This window comes from Podarcis melisellensis (assembly GCF_964234715.1).
Source record: "Podarcis melisellensis genome assembly, chromosome: 2".
In the NCBI taxonomy this organism is placed as follows: Eukaryota; Metazoa; Chordata; class Lepidosauria; order Squamata; family Lacertidae; genus Podarcis; species Podarcis melisellensis.
This window is the reverse complement of record NC_138529.1, coordinates 111,303,188-111,322,742: the sequence shown is the minus strand read 5'-3', so window position 1 is coordinate 111,322,742 and position 19,555 is coordinate 111,303,188. Positions and strand designations below refer to the sequence as shown.

At 46.4% G+C, this 19,555-nt stretch overlaps 1 protein-coding gene across 1 annotated transcript in view; it reads left to right on the top strand.

The window, feature by feature from the left end:
• Nucleotides 1-19,555, top strand: part of PPT2 (palmitoyl-protein thioesterase 2) — a 53,249-nt gene that overhangs the window by 12,391 nt on the left and 21,303 nt on the right. Inside the window, exon 2 of the mRNA XM_081903456.1 lies at nt 17,749-17,921. Coding sequence (XP_081759582.1) covers nt 17,760-17,921 — 162 coding nt within the window. The 5' untranslated portion in view covers nt 17,749-17,759. The remainder of the gene's footprint in view (nt 1-17,748; nt 17,922-19,555) is intronic.

The following is a 19,555-nucleotide window of genomic DNA, read 5'->3' as shown; positions in this document are numbered from 1 at the left end:
AGATTAGAACGTTTTAGTAATAGCATATTATATGGGAGTAGCATTTTTAAAAAGCAGCAACGCATCCTGCTTTAATGCCCCAAAGGCTCCCTGGTTGGCTTACAAATACCCTGCTCCGGAGGGCAGGACTCGAAGCAATGGCTTCAAGTTACAAGAAAGGAAATTATGACTAAACATCAGGAAGACCTTTCTGACAGTAAAATCAGTTCAACAGTGGGACAGCTTGGAAGGTTGTAGTTTTCCCCTCGGCCCAGTATACCTGAAGGAGCATTTCCACCCCCATCGTTCTGCCCGGACACTGAGATACAGCTCCGAGGTCCTTCTGGCAGTTCTCTCCCTGCGAGAAGGGAGGTTACAGGGAACCAGGCAGAGGGCCTTCTCGGTGGTGGCGCCCGCCCTGTGGAATGCCCTCCCATCAGATGTCAGGGAAATAAGCAACTATCTGACTTTTAGAAGACATCTGAAGACAGCCCTGCTTAGGAAAGTTTTTAATGTTTGATGTTTTATCTGTTAACGGAGAAATCTGAGGGCTCCCTTGCGCAAAAAACAAGGACACCAACCAGGAATGCCAGAGCAAAACAGCAGCCAGTAGGCTTGGTCTTTATTGAAGACTGTCTTGACAGGACTCCTACCTACCACAAGATGGAACAAGATGGAAGCACAGAACAAAAGAGCCCCCAAATTTTTATTAGCTGCTAATCCCCATGTTACACCCTCCCAAACTACATCACTCATACATCATGGTTACATCGTGAAAGGGGGGGTCTGGTGGCAGTAATCACGGTTCTCCTTGCCCTCCACCAAACACCCATCAAGTGTAACAAAACAGATATTTACATTTCCCTGTTTCCCAGCCAAGTTAATCATACCCATTTGTCTTCATCTGGGTTAGTTATTTCTGGAATGGCTACCTGTCTGGCACTCAGATATCAGGATGCCAGGGATTATCACTCAGGCAGAGGGGCTGCTGAGTAGCTGAGCTCACATGTCTATATGAATTTATGAAGTTTTCCCAGTGAGCCAGTACATAGATACATTTATCGGTGAATTGTTACGTTTGGTATCGCTCAGCAAAGGCCCTTTGAATAGATAGGAAGAAACTGTGATGAAGTGTTTTGTGGGGACAAATCACCAAAGTCACAAAAGTGATTGTGCTGATTTTGGTAGTGGGCTGCATGTGCATGATATCTGCTGGAGAGGCAACCCCCCTCAACCTGTACATAAATTTCTGCAACATATCACTTTTTATCATTATTAATAATATTCTGCTGGGAGCTGCCCTGGGTGGCTGGAGAAATTATTATTATTATTATTATTATTGCCACTTAGAGAGCAATCTTAAAACCATTTACCTGGGAATAAGCCTGGCTTCCTTTTCTGTAACCTTCTCCAGCTTGGAGGGCCACATCCCATCGTGCGCAACCTTCAGGGGGCCACATAGACATGGTGGGAGATGCCAAACATGCTCTACTCTCCATTCAAACAAGTAAAGAGGGATTATCGAAGTTCAAAGATGCATTCCTTCCAGGTATAGTCAGTAGAGGAAGAAGCCAGTGGGAGATGCAGGTTGTACAAAGTCTCAAGGGCCAGATAGGCAGGTCTGGAGGGCCGCATCAGACACCCACCCACACCCTGGCTTTGAGGTTCCCCATGCCTTGTAACCCTTTGCCTGGTGCCCTTTCTCCTTCTGCAATTACGGAAGAAGTTTACCTGGTCACTGTGTGACTTTTTATAAGTTTCTGTTATGATCTGTTTAACTGCCAGGAGTTCTTCTGCGTTCTGTCTTCTGCGTTCTTCTCAGGCTTTTGTTCCTGTGGCAGTAACTTTAATTGGAGGGTGAGTCACCGAGGTTGGCAACATGGCCAGATGCCAGCAAAGAAAGCAATTATAAGGGAGCAGAGAGGAAGCTCTCTCGGTCTGTCCCAGAGGACTGGCTGCTGAGGCCACAAGGGCAAATGGGTGGCAGGATAGAATCATGCCTACTCTGTTTAATTGGAAGGGACCCCTGGGGTCATCTATTCCAACCTCTGGCTATGCAGGAATCTCGGCTAAAGCATCCACGACAGGTTAAAAACTCAGGTTTAAAAGCTAATCGCCAAGGGACACCTTAGGTTACGGTCGCCACAACAGAAAGTCTAGGCGCTCCCCCCCCAATTAAATTTATTATTGATATTTATTTGCTTGGAAGCAAGCCCCTGCCACCTCCAGGGGGGCTTTCTTACCCTCGAGAAAGTGTGCCGCCAATTGCAGCTCACACAGCAGCGCAGAAGCAAAGTTTGCTGCCCCGTGAGCCAGCTGATCCGCAGGGCAGCGCAGGAACACAAGGCCACGGGTGCCGAGTTGTGCCTGACATTGGGGGGGGGGTGGCATTAGGGATGCAGCGCACATGATGTCACGAGCATTGCATGTTCCATGCGTGATGAAGGAGAGGCCGACCAGGTCTGTGCGGAGTCTCTCAACACTGCCTGGCCTGGCATGATATCTAGGAGAAGCCCTGCAGAAGAAGAAGAAGAGTTTGGATTTGATATTCCACTTTATCACTACCCGAAGGAGTCTCAAAGCGGCTAACAATCTCCTTTCCCTTCCTGCCCCACAACAAACACTCTGTGAGGTGAGTGGGGCTGAGAGACTTCAGAGAAGTGTGACTGGCCCAAGATCACCCAGCAGCTGCATGTGGAGGAGCGGGGAAGCGAACCCGGTTCCCCAGATTAACAGTCCACCGCTCTTAACCACTGCACCACACTGGCAGTTGGGGACAACATCCCGCCAGGCCTCATCAGTTCCCTCAGGATGTGGGGAGGGGGGCTGAGGCTCAGCCCCATGGCACAAGACGCATGCCTTTTGAGTGCAGCGTCACTAGCCAGATGGAGATGTTAGTTGCTCAACGTGGCATCCAGAGATCTAGCTGAAGGAGCGTCTTCACCCCCATCGTTCTGCCCAAACACTGAGGTCCAGCAGCGAGGGCCTTCTGGCGGTTCCCTCACTGCGAGAAGCCAAGTTACAGGCAACCAGGCAGAGGGCCTTCTCGGTAGTGGCACCCGCCCTGTGGAACGCCCTCCCACCAGATGTCAAGGAAATAAACAACTGTCTGACTTTTAGAAGATATCTGAAAGCAGCCCTGTTTAAGGAAGTTTTTAGTGTTTAATGTTTTATTGTGTTTTTTAAATATTCTGTTGGGAGCCGCCCAGAGTGACTGGGCAAACACCGTACTAAGAATCGCTTTTACAGAATTAGGATTCCTTAAATTGATGCCCTCGGTGGTGGTGGATAGTCAGTATGGCAAAGTACAGTACAGTGGATGCTCAGGTTACGAACGTCATCCGTGCGGGAGGCATGTTTACAACCCACAGTGTTCACAACCCACAGCGCCACGTCTGCACACGCACGGTTCGTGATTCGGCACTTCTGCACATGCGCAAAACATGATTTAGCGCTTCTGCACATTCATGAGCTCCGAAACTTGGAAGTAACCCATTCCGGTACTTCTGGGTTCAGTGCGGTGCACAACCCGAAAACACGCACCCTGAAGCATCTGTAACCCGAGGTATAACTGTACAAGAAGAGACTTTGTCTGTGTGGGCAACCTTGGCTAGAGGACCTGAACCACTATTTATTGCAATGCCCGCTATATATAGAACCAAGAGACTGATTTATAAAACCCCTGCTTATGAATGGAACACACCTGAACAGAGTGGAAAGGGTGAAATGGCTGCTGAGTGATACTGATGACTTCGTAACTTAATAAAGTAGCACTATATGCATTGGCAGCTAAGAAGATCAGGAGAAAAGAACTAGATAAAATAGCGGTCAACTACAAAGGTGATTCGGACATTTAAGCTGGCACATCCTACCTGAGACTGGACAAACCCAGCCAGATGGGCGGGGTATAAATAATAACTTCTTGTTTTTGTTATTTCCTCATGGTTGCAACATGACCCTTGGGGATTTTGAATACAGTGGTACCTCGGGTTAAGTATTTAATTCGTTCCGGAGGTCCGTTCTTAACCTGAAACTGTTCTTAACCTGAAGCACAACTTTAGCTAATGGGGCCTCACGCTGCTGCTGCCATGCGATTTCTGTTCTCATCCTGAAGCAAAGTTCTTAACCGGAGGTACTATTTCTGGGTTAGCAGAGTCTGTAATCTGAACCGTATGTAACCTGAGGTACCACTGTACTGCCTCCGACGAAGGAAAGTCCACCAACTTTCAAGGGAGTCCATTCCTATGTCGAGTAGCACAGGTTTTTCTGTAAAAGTCCATCAGGGGTAGCGAATCCACACAACTCCCACCAGCCCTAGCTAGCATGCCCATGGGTCAGGGCTGATGGGAGTTGTAGTTCCACAGCATCTGGAACTTCCCACCCCGCTTTTACGATGTTGAGAGAAGACTGAAGTTTTTACGAGGGCAGTCAAGATATTGCACATGATAATAATAATAATAATACACTCAATATGCAAGTTTCCAGCAAGTTTGGAAAACTCAGCAGTGGCCAGAAGATTGGAGAAGATCAGTCTACATCCCAATCCCAAAGAAGGGCAGTGCCAAAGAATGCTCCAACTACCGCACAATTGCACTCATTTCACACGCTAGCAAGGTTATGTTTAAAATTCTACAAGGAAGGCTCAAGCAATATGTGGACCGAGAACTCCCAGAAGTGCAAGCTGGATTTAGAAGAGGCAGAGGAACCAGAGACCAAATTCCAAACATGCGCTGGATTATGGAGAAAGCTAGAGAGTTCCAGAAAGACATCTACTTCTGCTTCATTGACTATGCAAAAGCCTTTGACTGTGTCGACCACGGCAAACTATGGCAAGTTCTTAAAGAAATGGGAGTGCCTGATCACCTCATCTGTCTCCTGAGAAATCCCTATGTGGGACAAGAAGCTACAGTTAGAACTGGATATGGAACAACTGATTGGTTCAAAATTGGGAAAGGAGTACGGCAAGGCTGCATTTTGTCTCCCTGCTTATTTAACTTATATGCAGAATCCATCATGCGAAAGGCTGGGCTGGATGAATCCCTAGCCGGAATTAAGATTGCCGGAAGAAATATCAACAACCTCAGATATGCAGATGACACAACCTTGATGGCAGAAAGTGAGGAGGAATTAAAGAACCTTTTAATGAGGGTGAAAGAGGAGAGCGCAAAATATGGTCTGAAGCTCAACATCAAAAAAACGAAGATCATGGCCACTGCTCCCATCACCTCCTGGCAAATAGAAGGGGAAGAAATGGAGGCAGTGAGAGATTTTACTTTCTTGGGCTCCATGATCAATGCAGATGGTGACAGCGGTCACGAAATTAAAAGACGCCTGCTTCTTGGGATAAGGGCAATGACAGCATCTTGAGAAGTAGAGACATCACCTTGCCAACAAAGGTTCGTATAGTTAAAGCTATGGTTTTCCCAGTAGTGATGTATGGAAGTGAGAGCTGAACCATAAAGAAGGCTGATCGCCGAAGAATTGATGCTTTTGAATTCTGGCGCTGGAGGAGACTCTTGAGAGTCCCATGGACTGCAAGAAGATCAAACCTCTCCGTTCTGAAGGAAATCAGCCCTGAGTGCTCACTGGAAGTACAGATCCTGAAGCTGAGGCTCCAGTACTTTGGCCACCTCATGAGAAGAGAAGACTCCCTGGAGAAGACCCTGATGTTGGGAAAGATGGAGGGCACAAGGGGAAGGGGGCGACAGAGGACGAGATGGTTGGATAGTGTTTTCAAGGTTACCAGCATGAGTTTGACCAAACTGCCGGAGGCAGTGGAAGACAGGAGTGCCTGGCGGGCTCTGGTCCAGGGGGTCACGAAGAGTCGGACACGACTAAACAACAACAACAATAACAATAATAAATTTTTCAGAAAACCGGGCTCAGGGCAGCTAACAATTTAAAGCACTTAATTGATGCAACAAAAACCAGCATAAAATATAGTATAAAACGTGAATAACAAATTCAGAATTAAAAAATCAATTTAGGAGGGAAATCCATCCAATAAACATTAGATGATCACCAGGGCTAGCTGGCTAAATTAGTCCTATTTGGGCCAGCGAGGAGACCAGGGGAGAATTAGCTGTGGGATCCCAGAGCGGGTAATCTTCATAAAAAGGGGAGAGGGAGGGAAGGAAGGGGAATAAAAGATCAGGCTAAGTTCAAAGACATTAGCATGCGTGTCTGTCTGATATTCCGCCCAAATAGGCATGTAAAGTAGATCAGCTAAATATAATATTAGCTAATCATAATATTAATTAGCTTCATTCTGCACAAAGAAGGGAAAGAAGAGGCTACCGCTTTAGTTGGGTAATCTTATTTCTGCGCAGTCCCCTATGTAAAGCAAGCTCGCAACTGACAACATGTCTCTCTGTACTGTATTTGCACTAGATTGCAGTCACACTTCTTTTACGAGGTTTTAAAGACAAGGATGGGGTTGGGGAGTGAAGGTCGACAAAATGCACGAGAGAGCCTGCTCTCTTCCCGTCCAATCGCTGACTGCCTTTTACCCAGCGGGGGAGGGGAAAGCACTCTGTGCATGTTCAGAGCAGCTCCTTTTTTGTGCACGGGGAGCCTGGCCTGCCGTGTGGGAGCAGAGCGAATCCAGGTGGGGCTGGAGAGGGGTATTGGCAGGTAGAGCAAGTGGAGGCGAGCAGAAACGCACACACCCTCCCAAGTAATTAGAAAAGTAGCTCAGGTTTGCCAAAGGGCTGGGAAACAAATCTAGACTCCTGTGCTATTTGGGGTGGTTTTTGTACATTATGCTAAACCGAACAGGCTGGACTCAAACTTGCTTCTGGCTCCTTGGCAATTATGGATGCTAGATTGAAGGGTCAGAGGCTCCCGTTATTGAGAGTGAGGGAATTCAATTACAGCGGTACCTCGGGTTACATAACGCTTCAGGTTACAGACGCTTCAGGTTACAGACTCCGCTAACCCGGAAATAGTACCTTGGGTTAAGAACTTTGCTTCAGGATGAGAACAGAAATTGTGAAGCAGCGGTGTGGCGGCAGCTGGAGACCCCATTAGCTAAAGTGGTGCTTCAGGTTAAGAACAGTTTCAGGTTAAGAACAGATCTCCGGAATGAATTAAGTACTTAACCCGAGATACCACTGTATCTTTATGCAGGTTCTTGGGTGGTGTTTAATATTATAGAGCAGAAAAGGCCTTCAACAATTGAAGAAAGTCTCCGTCATTATGGAGGCATCCTTTGTAGCTTTATTAAGCACTGCAGGAAATTTTCTTACAATGTGTGTTTTTCTTTGGTTTTTGAAAGTTCTCTAACACGTCAATAAATAAACCAACTAGAACAGAGGAGGGGTAGGCTGGGCTATTTTGTCTGTTCTAAAGGTTAAGGTAAAGAGACCCCTGACTATTAGGTCCAGTCGCAGACGACTTGGGTTGCGGCGCTCATCTCGCTTTATTGGCCGAGGGAGCCGGCGTACAGCTTCCGGGTCATGTGGCCAGCAGGACTAAGCCGCTTCTGGCGAACCAGAGCAGCGCACAGAAAGGCCATTTACCTTCCCGCCGGAGCGGTACCTATTTATCTACTTGCACTTTGACGTGCTTTTGAACTGCTAGGTTGGCAGGAGCAGGGACCGAACAACGGGACCTCACCCCGTCGTGGGGATTCGAACTGCCGACCTTCCGATTGGCAAGCCCTAGGCTCTGTGGTTTAATCCACAGCGCCACCCGCATCTCACGTTTGTTCTTCACCCTGCCTTTTAGCACTTTTCATTACAAGTTGAGTGCTAAAAACAGTTTTTCTTCCTGACAGGCCCATGCAGAGGCGGGTGACAGCCCCTTTCCCCTGAGCCTCTAATGGCTGAGTTGTTTGGGCTGTTGTTGTTGTTTTTTTTTTTAGTTTATAACTTTATTCTTTCAAGACTCCTGCCCCAGGCCTCAGAAAAGTTTTGCAAAGGCCTGACTTCATGCATTTATACAATCCTTTTTTTAGGATTGCCTTTTGGCCCCTCTCCTTCTGAATCGGCTCACAGGCACACTTTTAAAACACAGCGCTCTTTTCAAAATAATAAATAGGAACACAGAGAGCTAAAAACCTAGAGTCGACTGGTGGGTGCTAGTTCTTTATTTGCAGGGTCTGTTTCCAGGTGGGGGCCATTCAGAGATGGTCACCCTTCAATTGCAGCCTGCAGTCTCTAGCCCAGTGTGACTGATCCTAATTTATTAATTCATATCACACCCTTTCTCTCTCTCTCTCTTTTTTTAAAAATATGCTTTTCAAGTTTATGCATTTCATTAATTTTACAAGCATTTTGACATTTCAAAACTTGACTTCCTTCCCCCTCTTTCTGCGGTTCCTTAAATTTATTTTTAGTATCTTCTGCATATCCAAATTGACCTAATTTGCTCATTTATTCATCTTCTTTAAATATAACCTCTTATAAAACTGCAGGTTATTGCAATAATCCTGCCAATGTTTTTATCTGTTTACAGTTTATCTGTAAATATTCAATAATCCATTTCCATTCTTTTATAAAAAGTTTGTTATATTGATTTCTTATTCTTCCGGCAACTTTTGCCATTTCTGCATATTCCATAAGTTTTTGTATCCATTCTTCCTTTGCTGGAACTTATTCTTCTTTCCATTTTGGGGCAAGTAACATTCTTGCCGCTGTAGTCACATAGATCAATAAGTTTCTATACAATATAAATAGTTCTGTCCCTATAATTCCCAAAAGAAAAGCTTCTGGGTATCTTGTTTTTTAAGTTGTATTTCAAACAATTGTTTTATAACTGGTGTTAGCCACTCTGAGCCTGGTCTTGGCTGGGGAGGGCGGGGTATAAATAATAATAATAATAATAATAATAATAATAATAATAATAATAATAATAATTATTATTATTATTATTTCCCAGTAGGCTTTAACCTACCACATATGATAAAAAGAACCTTCTTTCTCTTTACATTTCCAACACTGTATCACACCTTTTATCTGAGGCGCTCAATGTGGCGTACGCAGTTCTTCCCATTGCAACATCTCTGTGAGGTAAACAGAGAGAGGCAGTGACTGGCTCAAAGTCACCCAGAGAACTTTGTGGCCAAGCGGGGATTTGAACTCAGGACTCTCCTGTATCCTACTCTAGCCACTGCCCTTCCTGTGCTCCTCAGTGCAGTGAACAAACACCCCAGGGCCAGAACACCTGAGGCAGCTTCTATCTCCACCTCCTTGTGTTGCTACTGGCTGAAAGGAGGAGGCTGGACCAGGAGGCATCTTCATAATCCCCAGAAACTGGGAAGGTGGCCAGAAGGACCGGCCACTGGGGCGATGCCTCTCTGAGCAAGCAGTTCCCGATTCAGGAGTGTGTCATCCACACAGCCTTCGGCCAGGTAAGGGCTCAGGGATAACTAAAGCCCAGGATCTGGGGCACCTTCCTCCTTGGAAGCAAGGCAACCCACTCCTTGAAACCCCAGTGGAGCACCTGCATCTCTGAAGCTACCTGCCGCCTTTCCTAAGAGATGCTCAGGTGCTTCCTGTGGCTGCTTGCCAGGCCTTCGTCAGCTAATAGGGGAGGTGCTGGAAATCCAGGGTTTGCAGGCAAAACAGGGGCAGATGTGGACTTTCAGATGTTGTCGGACTACAACTCCCATTACCTCTGATGGTTGGCAGACTTGCTTGGGGTGGAGGTCCCCTCTGCTTTTGGCTGAGAAACTGCAGCCTTTGTTGCGAAAGGTGTTCAGGTGAAGTGCCAAATGTTTTGCGCCATGACTCAGTGGTGAGGGATTCTGCACACGCTTGGGTGAATTATTATTTACGGCCTCTGCCCAGTACACCTGAAGGAGCATCTCCACCCCCATTGTTCAGCCCCGAGGGCCTTCTGGCAGTTCCCTCACTACGAAGTTACAGGCAGAGGGCCTTCTCGGTAGTGGCACCCACCATGTGGAACGCCTTCCCACCAGATGTCAAGGAAATAAACAACTGTCTGACTTTTAGAAGATAATCTGAAGGCAGCCCTGTTTAGGGAAGTTTTTAATGTTAGATATTTTGTTGTGTTTTTAATATTCTGTTGGGAGCCGCCCAGAGTGGCTGGGGAAACCCAGCCAGATGGGCGGGGTATAGATAATAAATTATTATTGTTATTATTATTATTATTATTAGAGCAATGTCCAGCCACTTTTGATTAATGGGGTCTGTGTGGAGAGGGTAACAACGTTCAGATTTTTGGGCATTGAATTACAAGAGGATCTGTCCTGGAGTGTCAACACAAGGGGGCTTGTGAAGAAGGCGCAGCAGAGACTGTACTTTTTGAGAATTCTAAGGAAAAACCATCTTCCGCAGAAACTGCTGCTTGCCTTCTATCACTGTGCCATCGAGAGCGTGCTCACTTATGGCTTATGTGTGTGGTACGGAAGCTGTACTACCCAGGACAGGATGGGGTTGTGCAGAGTTGTTAAGGCAGCAGAGAGCACTGTTGGCTGCCCACTCTCCACCTTAGAGCAGATTTATGCCACAAGGTGCCAGAGGAAGGCACTGGACATAGTAAAAGATCCATCGCATCCTGGTCACTGTCTCTTTGAGCTCCTGCCGTCGGGACGGAGATACAGGACGATGAAGACAAGAATGAGCCGTCCTAAGAACAGCTTCTTCTCCTGAGCGATCTCAGCCCTGAATGGGAAGCCTGGACTTTGAAAGTCATCTAATCTTCCTTGCTGTATTATACTGTATTGTTTTAATTAGTGTTTTTATAGTTGTTTTGATTTTGTGTGGAGTGCCCTACCTGGGTGGATGGAGCAGCCAAGTAATTTCGTTGCCCCCGAGAGGGGGCAATGACAATAAAGATATTATTATTATTATTTATTATTATTATCTTCAAAACAGGTCCAGTTCTGACTGCCGGGCTCCAGCTTTTAAGTCTTGCACTTATCTAGCAGTTGTGCTTGTTTTTTGACTGATTATCTTTAATTATTATTATATCAATATCCCTTCCTTTCCTCCAAGCAGCTCAAGGTGGCGTAAATGGTTCTTCTCATGCCTTGATTAATTTCCAAAACAACTCTGTGAGGTAGGGTGGACTGAGAGCTTGATGGACGAGTCGGAATTTGAACCCCAGTCTGCCAGGTCCTAGTGTGGTGCACTCTAACCACTGCACCACACTATCTCTAGGACAGCAAACAGCTCTCTCTCTTGGCGCCCCCTTTATTCTTGAGACAACCTTACACGTGGCATGGCTTAGTCTCTAAGAAGCTGGTGGGCTCAGGGACTATCCAGTGAGCATCATGTCTGAATGGGGAGATGAGCCCAGCTTTCTCTGTTTGGGTACCTCAGTGTGGCTAGGAGCTCCTCAGACTGCGGGGAGCCTGAACTCGAATTTCCCACTTGGCTGTCAAACTGCATAACCCCAAGCCAGTATAACTCTCCCCTTCCCCCTCTTTCCACTGAACCTACCTCGCAGGATTGTTGTAAGGATAAAATGGGGGAGGGACAAATAATTGAACCCACCTTATTGTGCTTTTTCTGTTGGTGTAAGCCAGCGGTAGGAAACCTAAGGTCCGGGGGCCGAATGCGGCCCAATCATCTTCTCAATTTGGCCCGCGGACGGTCTGGGAATCAGCGTGTTTTTACATGAGTAGAATGTGTCCTTTTATTTAAAATGCATCTCTGGGTTATTTGTGGGGCCTGCCTGGTGTTTTTACATGAGTAGAATGTGTGCTTTTATTTAAAATGCATTTCTGGGTTATTTGTGGGGCATAGGAATTCGTTCTTTTTTCTTCTTCTCCAAAATATAGTCCGGCCCACCACGTGGTCTGAGGGACGGTGGACCGGCCCCCTGCTGAAAAAGGTTGCTGACCCCTGGTGTAAGCACTCCTCTCCCGGAAAGGCAGGCAGGGGGGAGCAAAGACTTTTGCCCCCCACCCGCCTTCGGAAGAGGTCCAGGACCTCTTCCCAAGGCGGGCGGGGGGCAAAAGTCTTTGCTCCCCCCGCCTGCCTTCAAAAGCCGTCCGGGATAGCGGGAAGCGCTTCCCTGCTATCCCGGACCGCTTTTAAAATGCTGGCGGTGGGGAGCAAAGCCTTTCGCCCCCGCCGGCCTTCCTGGACCTCTTCTGAAGTCCGGGGGGGGGAAGGCTTTGTTCCCCACCGCCAGCATTTAAAAAAAGGTCCCCAAGATTTCCCTATGGGCTTTCGTCTTGCGATGCAAGCCCATAGGGAAAATCGTCTAGCGAAGCGTCGCAAAAACCGAAAAACCCTTTCGTCTTGCGGGTTTTTCGTCTTGCGAGGCATTCGTCTTGCGGGGCACCACTGTAGTTTCCTTTTTAGTGTGGATCACACCGTATGTTACTTATGGAGCGGTGGAGTTCTGTGCCAAATTTTAAACCGTGGGAAGAGCTAGTTAAGCAGATGACAAGAGACAAAGAGGGCGCAACAGATTAAAACAGCAATTTTAAATTCATGTGTATGTAATGGGTATGCGAGACTGTTGTGCCGTCCTTACTGGTGTGAAATTATACAACTGCTTGACTGTCTGAACCTACTGTACATCCATAACAAATTTGCATCTCTGTGACGAAACTGCTGGCTGATCGTGCAAACTTTGACCTTATTTGCCTTCCAAATGGGAAGGGCACCGGCATGAGAGAAATGTATATGCAAATGTAATGCATCTTAGGATCTCTACTTGCCTTCCTGCAGTTGCCTGGTTCGTGAGGGAAGAGGACAACAATTAGGTTTTTAAAATTATAATTATGGGGCAAATTGCAGACTACTCCTGGGCCTCAAACACGTGGGAATTGCAGGGTTGAAAGACTCCACAGTGAAAGCAGAGCTGATTGATCCAATGATCTGGCTTCTAGAAGGATGCTTCATTGAGAGCCAGTGTGGTGTAGTGGTTAAGAGCAGTAGTCTCGTAATCTGGGGAACCGGGTTCGCTTCCCTGCTCCTCCACCTGCAGCTGCTGGGTGACCTTGGGCCAGTCACACTTCTCTGAAGTCTCTCAGCCCCACTCACCTCACAGTGTTTGTTGTGGGGGAGGAAGGGAAAGGAGAATGTTAGCCGCTTTGAGACTCCTGAAGAGGAGTGAAAGGCGGGATATCATATCCAAACTCCTCCTCCTCCTCCTCCTCCTCCTCCTCCTCCTCCTCCTCTTCTTCTTCTTCTTCTTCTTCTTCTTCTTCTTCTTCTTCTTCTTCTTCTTCTTCTTCTTCTTCTTCTTCTTCTTCTTCTTCATTGTATAGGACCCTTTTTTGCAGTGCTGATTGGTGAAAATGCCAGTGTGGACCAGGTGGGGTGGGGGTCAGGATGAAGGGCCTTTTCAGTGGTGGCCCTGAATACCCAATGAGATGCACCTGGCCACCTCCCTCCAATCTTTTAGATGACAGGCAAAGACATCTGTCTTCTGCCCAGCTTTTCATAGAATAATAAAATTGTAGAGTTGGAATTCTAGAGTTGTTTATCAGCTCCATCTGGTACGCAGGCTGAGACCCTACCTGCCCGCGGACTGTCTCGCCAGAGTGGTGCATGCTCTAGTTATCTCTCGCTTGGACTACTGCAATGCGCTCTACGTGGGGCTACCTTTGAAGGTGACCCGGAAACTACAACTAATCAAGAATGTAGCAACTAGACTGGTGACTGGGAGCGGCCACCGAGACCATATAACACCAGTCTTGAAAGAGCAACACTGGTTCCCATTACGTTTCCGAACACATTTCAAAGTGTTGGCGCTGACCTTTAAAGCCCTAAACGGCCTCGGCCCAGTATATCTGAAGGAGCATCTCCACCCCTGTCGTTCTGCCTGGACACTGAGGTCCAGTGCCGTGGGCCTTCTGGTGGTTCACTTCTTGTGAGAAGCCACTTTACAGGGAACCAGGCAGAGGGCCTTCTCGGTGGCGGCACCTGCCCTGTGGAACGCCCTCCCATCAGATGTCAAAGAGAAAAACAATTACCAGACTTTTAGAAGACATCTTAAGGCAGCCCTGTTTAGGGAAGCTTTTAATGTTTTATAGGCTATTGTATTTTAATATTCTGTTGGAAGCCACCCAGAGTGGCTGGGGAAAACCCAGCCAGATTGGTGGGGCATAAAGAATAATAAATTGTTGTTGTTGTTGTTGTTGTTGTTGTTACTATTATTATTATTTATTTATTTTTAGGGGGGCCCAATGGTCATCTAGTCCAACCCCCTGAAATGCAGGAATCTCAATTCAAGCATCCCTGACAGATGGCCATCCAACCTTGTGTTTAAAAAACCTCCAAGGAAGGAGAGTCCCATGAAGGAGAATTTTGGGAGGGGGTAGAATGGTTTGGGAAAAAAATCAGTTTCCTTCCGTTGGCATGTTGTTTTAAGTATGCTGTCCCCTGAGTTGAAATAGCTTTTATGAACTTCTTGTTTGTTTGATTTTTTTTTTTGAAAATGATATTTATTGAAGTTTTACAGACAGAAAAAAGTTACAGAATAAAAAAATAAAAAAGGTACAAAAATACAAAGGAAAAATACAAAATACATGAAGAATAAAAAAACAATTAAAAACAGATCAATCTTTTCATGTCTTATATTTCATTTACTTGTTCCCTTACCTCCTCACACCTCCCTTTTTTGTATTCCAGTTCACATGGTTAATTCAGCAAATCCTTTCCCTCTTTGTTTTTATCTTAATTCTATGTCTTAACATATTATAACTTCGTATTTTCATCTGATTATCAATCCATTTTTACATATTCTTTTTAACCTTGTTGCTAGAGCCGTTTCATTTCAATCCAACATCATTTTAACATTCATTAAGTTTACAATGTTTCTGCAAATAGTCTTTAAATTTCTTCCAATCTTCTTCCACCAACTCTTCTCCCTGGTCTCGGATTCTGCCAGACATTTCCGCCAGTTCCATATAGTCTATCTGCCATTCTTCCAAGGTGGGTAGATCTTGTGTCTTCCAATACTTTGCGATGAGTATTCTTGCTGCTGTTGTAGCGTACATAAAGAATGTTCTATCCTTCTTTGGCACCAATTGGCCGACCATGCCCAGGAGAAAGGCCTCTGGTTTCTTCAAGAAGGTATATTTAAATACCTTTTTCAATTCATTATAGATCATCTCCCAGAAGGCCTTAATCCTTGGGCACGTCCACCAAAGGTGAAAGAATGTACCTTCATTTTCTTTACATTTCCAACACTTATTATCGGGCAAATGATAAATTTTTGCAAGCTTGACTGGTGTCATGTACCCTTGTTTGTTTGATTTTGGTGCACCTCCCAGCGACATAAGGGGAAGGGCAGCAGACAAATACTAATACAAGATAATTAGGTGATGTGTTAACGAGGATACGCTTCGTGTCGTTTTTCGTTCAATAAGAGCAATAATACCTTGTGAAACTGGGAAGGGCTGGCGCTTTAATTTGCAGAAAGTCCCGGGTTCAGTTCCTGGCATCAGCACCAGGAAGGGCTGGGAATGTCCTCTGCCAGGAGCCCTGGAGAGTTGCTGCCAGTCAGTGTAGGCTGCTCTGATTCACGCTGAAGTGCTAAACCTGTGTCTGGGCAGTACCATTTCAGTTTGCACGGACAGGGGAAATATCTCATGACTGCAGTTAATGACTACAAAACATGAAGTCCCTGCACGCAGAGTTCTAGCATGCCAGGAAGAGGGCAGGCCAGAACCCTTCCCTCTGGCACCTAGATTTCATTGTAAGCATAATTGTTTCTGTACATAGGAGCATTTGCTCCCTCGATTCCCTCGCTGGCAGGCTTCAGTGGTGCAGCCCAAGCACAGATTTGCTATTAAATTAAGTTTCAGCCAAGGTAAAGGTAAAGAGGTAAAGGCACCCCTGATCATTAGGTCCAGTCGTGACTGACTCTGGGGTTGCGGCGCTCATCTCGCTTTATTGGCCAAGGGAGCTGGCATACAGCTTCCCGGTCATGTGGCCAGCATGACTAAGCCGCTTCTGGACAACCAGAGCAGTGCACGGAAACGCCGTTTACCTTCTCACCGGAGCCGTACCTATTTATCTACTTTGACGTGCTTTCGAACTGCTAGGTTGGCAGGAGCTGGGACCGAGCAATGGGAGCTCACCCCATCGCGGGGATTTGAACTGCTGACCTTCTGATCGGCAAGTCCTAGGCTCTGTGGTTTAGAGCACAGCGCCACCCGTGTCCCTCTCACTCAAGGTAGACCTACTTAAATGAATGGACCTAACTTAGTCATGTTTGTTGATTTCAGTGTGTGTGCTTTGGGTAAGATACAGTTTTGATACCTTCCCTGGAAATGCTTATTCCATTAAAGTAAATGATCCTGGAACATTTTTACAATAGAAATACTTAAACTGCAATCACATGAAAGCAGTGATGAAATAACATCTCTGTCCATCAAGCCACTGGGTGGTTTTCAGTAAACTGCTGTCTCTTTCAACTCCTTGTTGTTGTTGATAATAGTAATACCCCACCCATCTGGCTGGATTGCAGAATGGAAATAATATTGCCTATTTTACAATATGATGACATGCGAATAATTGAAAGCACTTTACAAACAAGATAATAATAACTTTAGGGTGATATTTGCCAGGGTTCACAAGGCCGTGTGTGGCAAATGGGAGGTGACAGGTTGCAGAACTTTTATAAAGGCATTGGCGTGGTTTCTGGGTCATGACCCAGCAGAGAGAGGTGTGTGGGTTGAACAGGTCGTAGACTCATAGAATATACAGGCGGTGTTCATATGCCGTGCTGAACCACAGTTTAGTGCTTTAGGCTGTGTTAGTACGTAATGCTAAGCCACAGTTTACTACTACTAAGCCTTAGCTTTACGGGCAAACCAGGTTTACTAAACCACTAGTCAGTTTGAACAACCTGGCTTCATAAACCCTGGTTTAAAGTTGGGCTTGTTAAGCAACCGATTGCAGTTTGTTGCAAACCAGTACAGTGGTACCTCAGGTTACATACGCTTCAGGTTGCATACGCTTAAGGTTACAGACTCCGCTAACCCAGAAATAGTGCTTCAGGTTAAGAACTTTGCTTCAGGGTGAGAACAGAAATCGTGCTCCAGCTGCGCAGTGGCAGCAGGAGGCCCCATTAGCTAAAGTGGTGCTTCAGGTTAAAAACAGTTTCAGGTTAAGAACAGACCTCGGGAACGAATTAAGTACTTAACCCGAGGTACCACTGTATTCCTGGTTCTTAATAATAATAATAATATTTTTTTATTTATACCCCGCCATCCCCGGCCAGAACCGGGCTCAGGGCAACTAACACCAATAAAATTACAATAAAACATAATAGGAAAGGGAAAAAAAGAAATTAAAAAGTAAATTAAAATATGGGTTAAAATACAATTTAAAATGCAGCCTTTTTTTAGTAGTAGCCCATAAATCAGAACCATAAGGGGAGGGAAACATAAGGGTCAAACTGGGTCCAAACCAAAGGCCTGGTGGAACAGCTCTGTCTTGCAGGCCCTGCAGAAAGATGTCAAGTCCCGCAGGGCCCTAGTCTCTTGCGACAGAGCGTTCCACTGAGTTGGGGCCAGTACTGAAAAGGCCCTAGTTGAGACCAGACTAACCACCTTGCGGCTCGGGACCTCCAAAGTGTTGCCATTTGTGGACCTTAAGGTCCTCCGCGGGGCATCCCAGGACGAAGGTTGGATTCTGTGAAAATCATCTTGGCAGAAATCCTCCTCTTGGCTGCAAAGGGAGGAGGAGAACGTGAGGGGTCCTGGAGGTCAGTCTGGGTTCCACAACGGAGGATCAAGTAAGGAGACAAGGAAGGTTAGGCAGAAGAAGGAGAAATTGCACAGGGAGGTCCCATTAGCCCTAACCCTCATCTCTCTCTTTCTCTCTTGTCTAGCTGGTGGGATCATGCGGCAGCACCAAGGCTATATTGGGCTACTTGCTCCATTATGTATCCTGTTCCTTTTCCTCCTGTTCACACTCACCGCCTCTTACAAACCCATCATCGTGGTCCATGGCCTGTTTGACAGCCCTTCCGACTTCCGGCAGCTGTTGGTGTTCATCAATGAGGTGAGGCTGAGGACCAGAATTCCTGGCATGAATGTGGGAAGTGGGAATAGAATAGTTCATGTATCTTAAAAGGTAAAGGTACCCCTGAACATTGGGTCCAGTCGTGGACGACGCTGGGGTTGCAGCACTCATCTGGGAGCCGCCATTTGTCCGCAGACAGCTTCCGGGTCATGTGGCCAGCATGACTAAGCTGCTTCTGGTGAACCAGAGCAGCGCACGGAATCGCCGGACACCCATATCACTAAAACTAATGGGCCTGTCACGAAGCTGGATGCTTTCGTTGGATCTTTGATTTCTCAAAAGGGCTCTCAGTTTGGGATTTGGCAAACGAATCTGATGGGATGCTATGAGTCTTGCACATGACTGTGGCCTGATGGGAAGTCTTGCTCCTAAGCTTTGCTTCTGTACATAATGCTGCACAAACCATCCTAATACTAAAACATTCACTCACCACTTTAGAATGTTCAGTTCACACTGAGTTCAGGAAAACATTGTCCTTTGACCTGTTCCTATATGCATAGTTGATCACATCTACGGAACGTGCTTGTTATGCTCTTTTAAGCTTCCTATATCAATCATTAGTAATTGTTTTAAGTCTTACTATATTAATCATTGGTTATAATTTAATTAGGAGGTTTTCATGCCTGTCTAGTTCTGCGTTCCCTTTCCCAGTCTTTAATCTATTGGTGATTAATGCAACCTTTGCTTTGTACTTGTTGTTAACCAATCAGCAATAAGCACATATGTGGCAATGTTGTAATAATCAATAAAAGAAGCTTGAGAGGATGGCTCCCAGATGACACTCGCTACCTGTCTGTCGTTATTTCAACCCAACACGAATCCTCAGTTGTTTAAGCGAAGCGTACATGCAGGATGCATCAAACCTCTTGTGACTCTGATGCATACCATATATGCCACTCATCTGCTGCAGGGCAGACAAACAAGGGGTTTTTATTTTATTTATTTTTTGCGGAAGACCTGTGTAATTTCACAAGAGGAAGGGAGGAAAGGAACAGGAGTTTCCAGTCCCTGGTGCCACCCTTCTTCCTTGCTCAGTCCCAGATCTTTATTTTATTTATTTATACTGTATTTTTCGCCCTATAGGACGCACTTTTCCCCCTCCAAAAATGATGGGGAAATGTGTGTGCGTCCTATGGGGTGAATGCAGGCTTCGCGGACCTCTCCGCAAGCAGCGGGAGCGCTCCCCCTGCTTGCGGAGAGCCGCCTGCATGCTGAAGCCTGCGTGCGCTGAGCTCAGCGCGTCCAGGCTTCGCGGACCTCTCCGCAAGCAGCGGGAGCCAGCGCTGGGCTCCCATGGCTTGCGGAGAGCTGCCTGTTTGGGGGCTGGGGTCGGGGGAAGCTCGGGCCTCCCCAGCCCCAGCCCCGCGCCTTGGGGGGGGGGAAAATAATTTTTTTTCCTTTATTTCCCCCTCAAAAAAACTAGGTGCGCTTTATGGGACGGTGCGTCCTATAGGGCGAAAAATACGGTATCTTGTTTAGGCTTTTATCATAGAATTATAGGGAGGCAAGGGGCCTGAGGGTCATCCAGTCCAACCCCGGCTGCAATGCAGGAATCATTGCTAAAACATCCATGACAAGTATCCATGCAACTTCTGCTGAAAAACCTCTGAAGA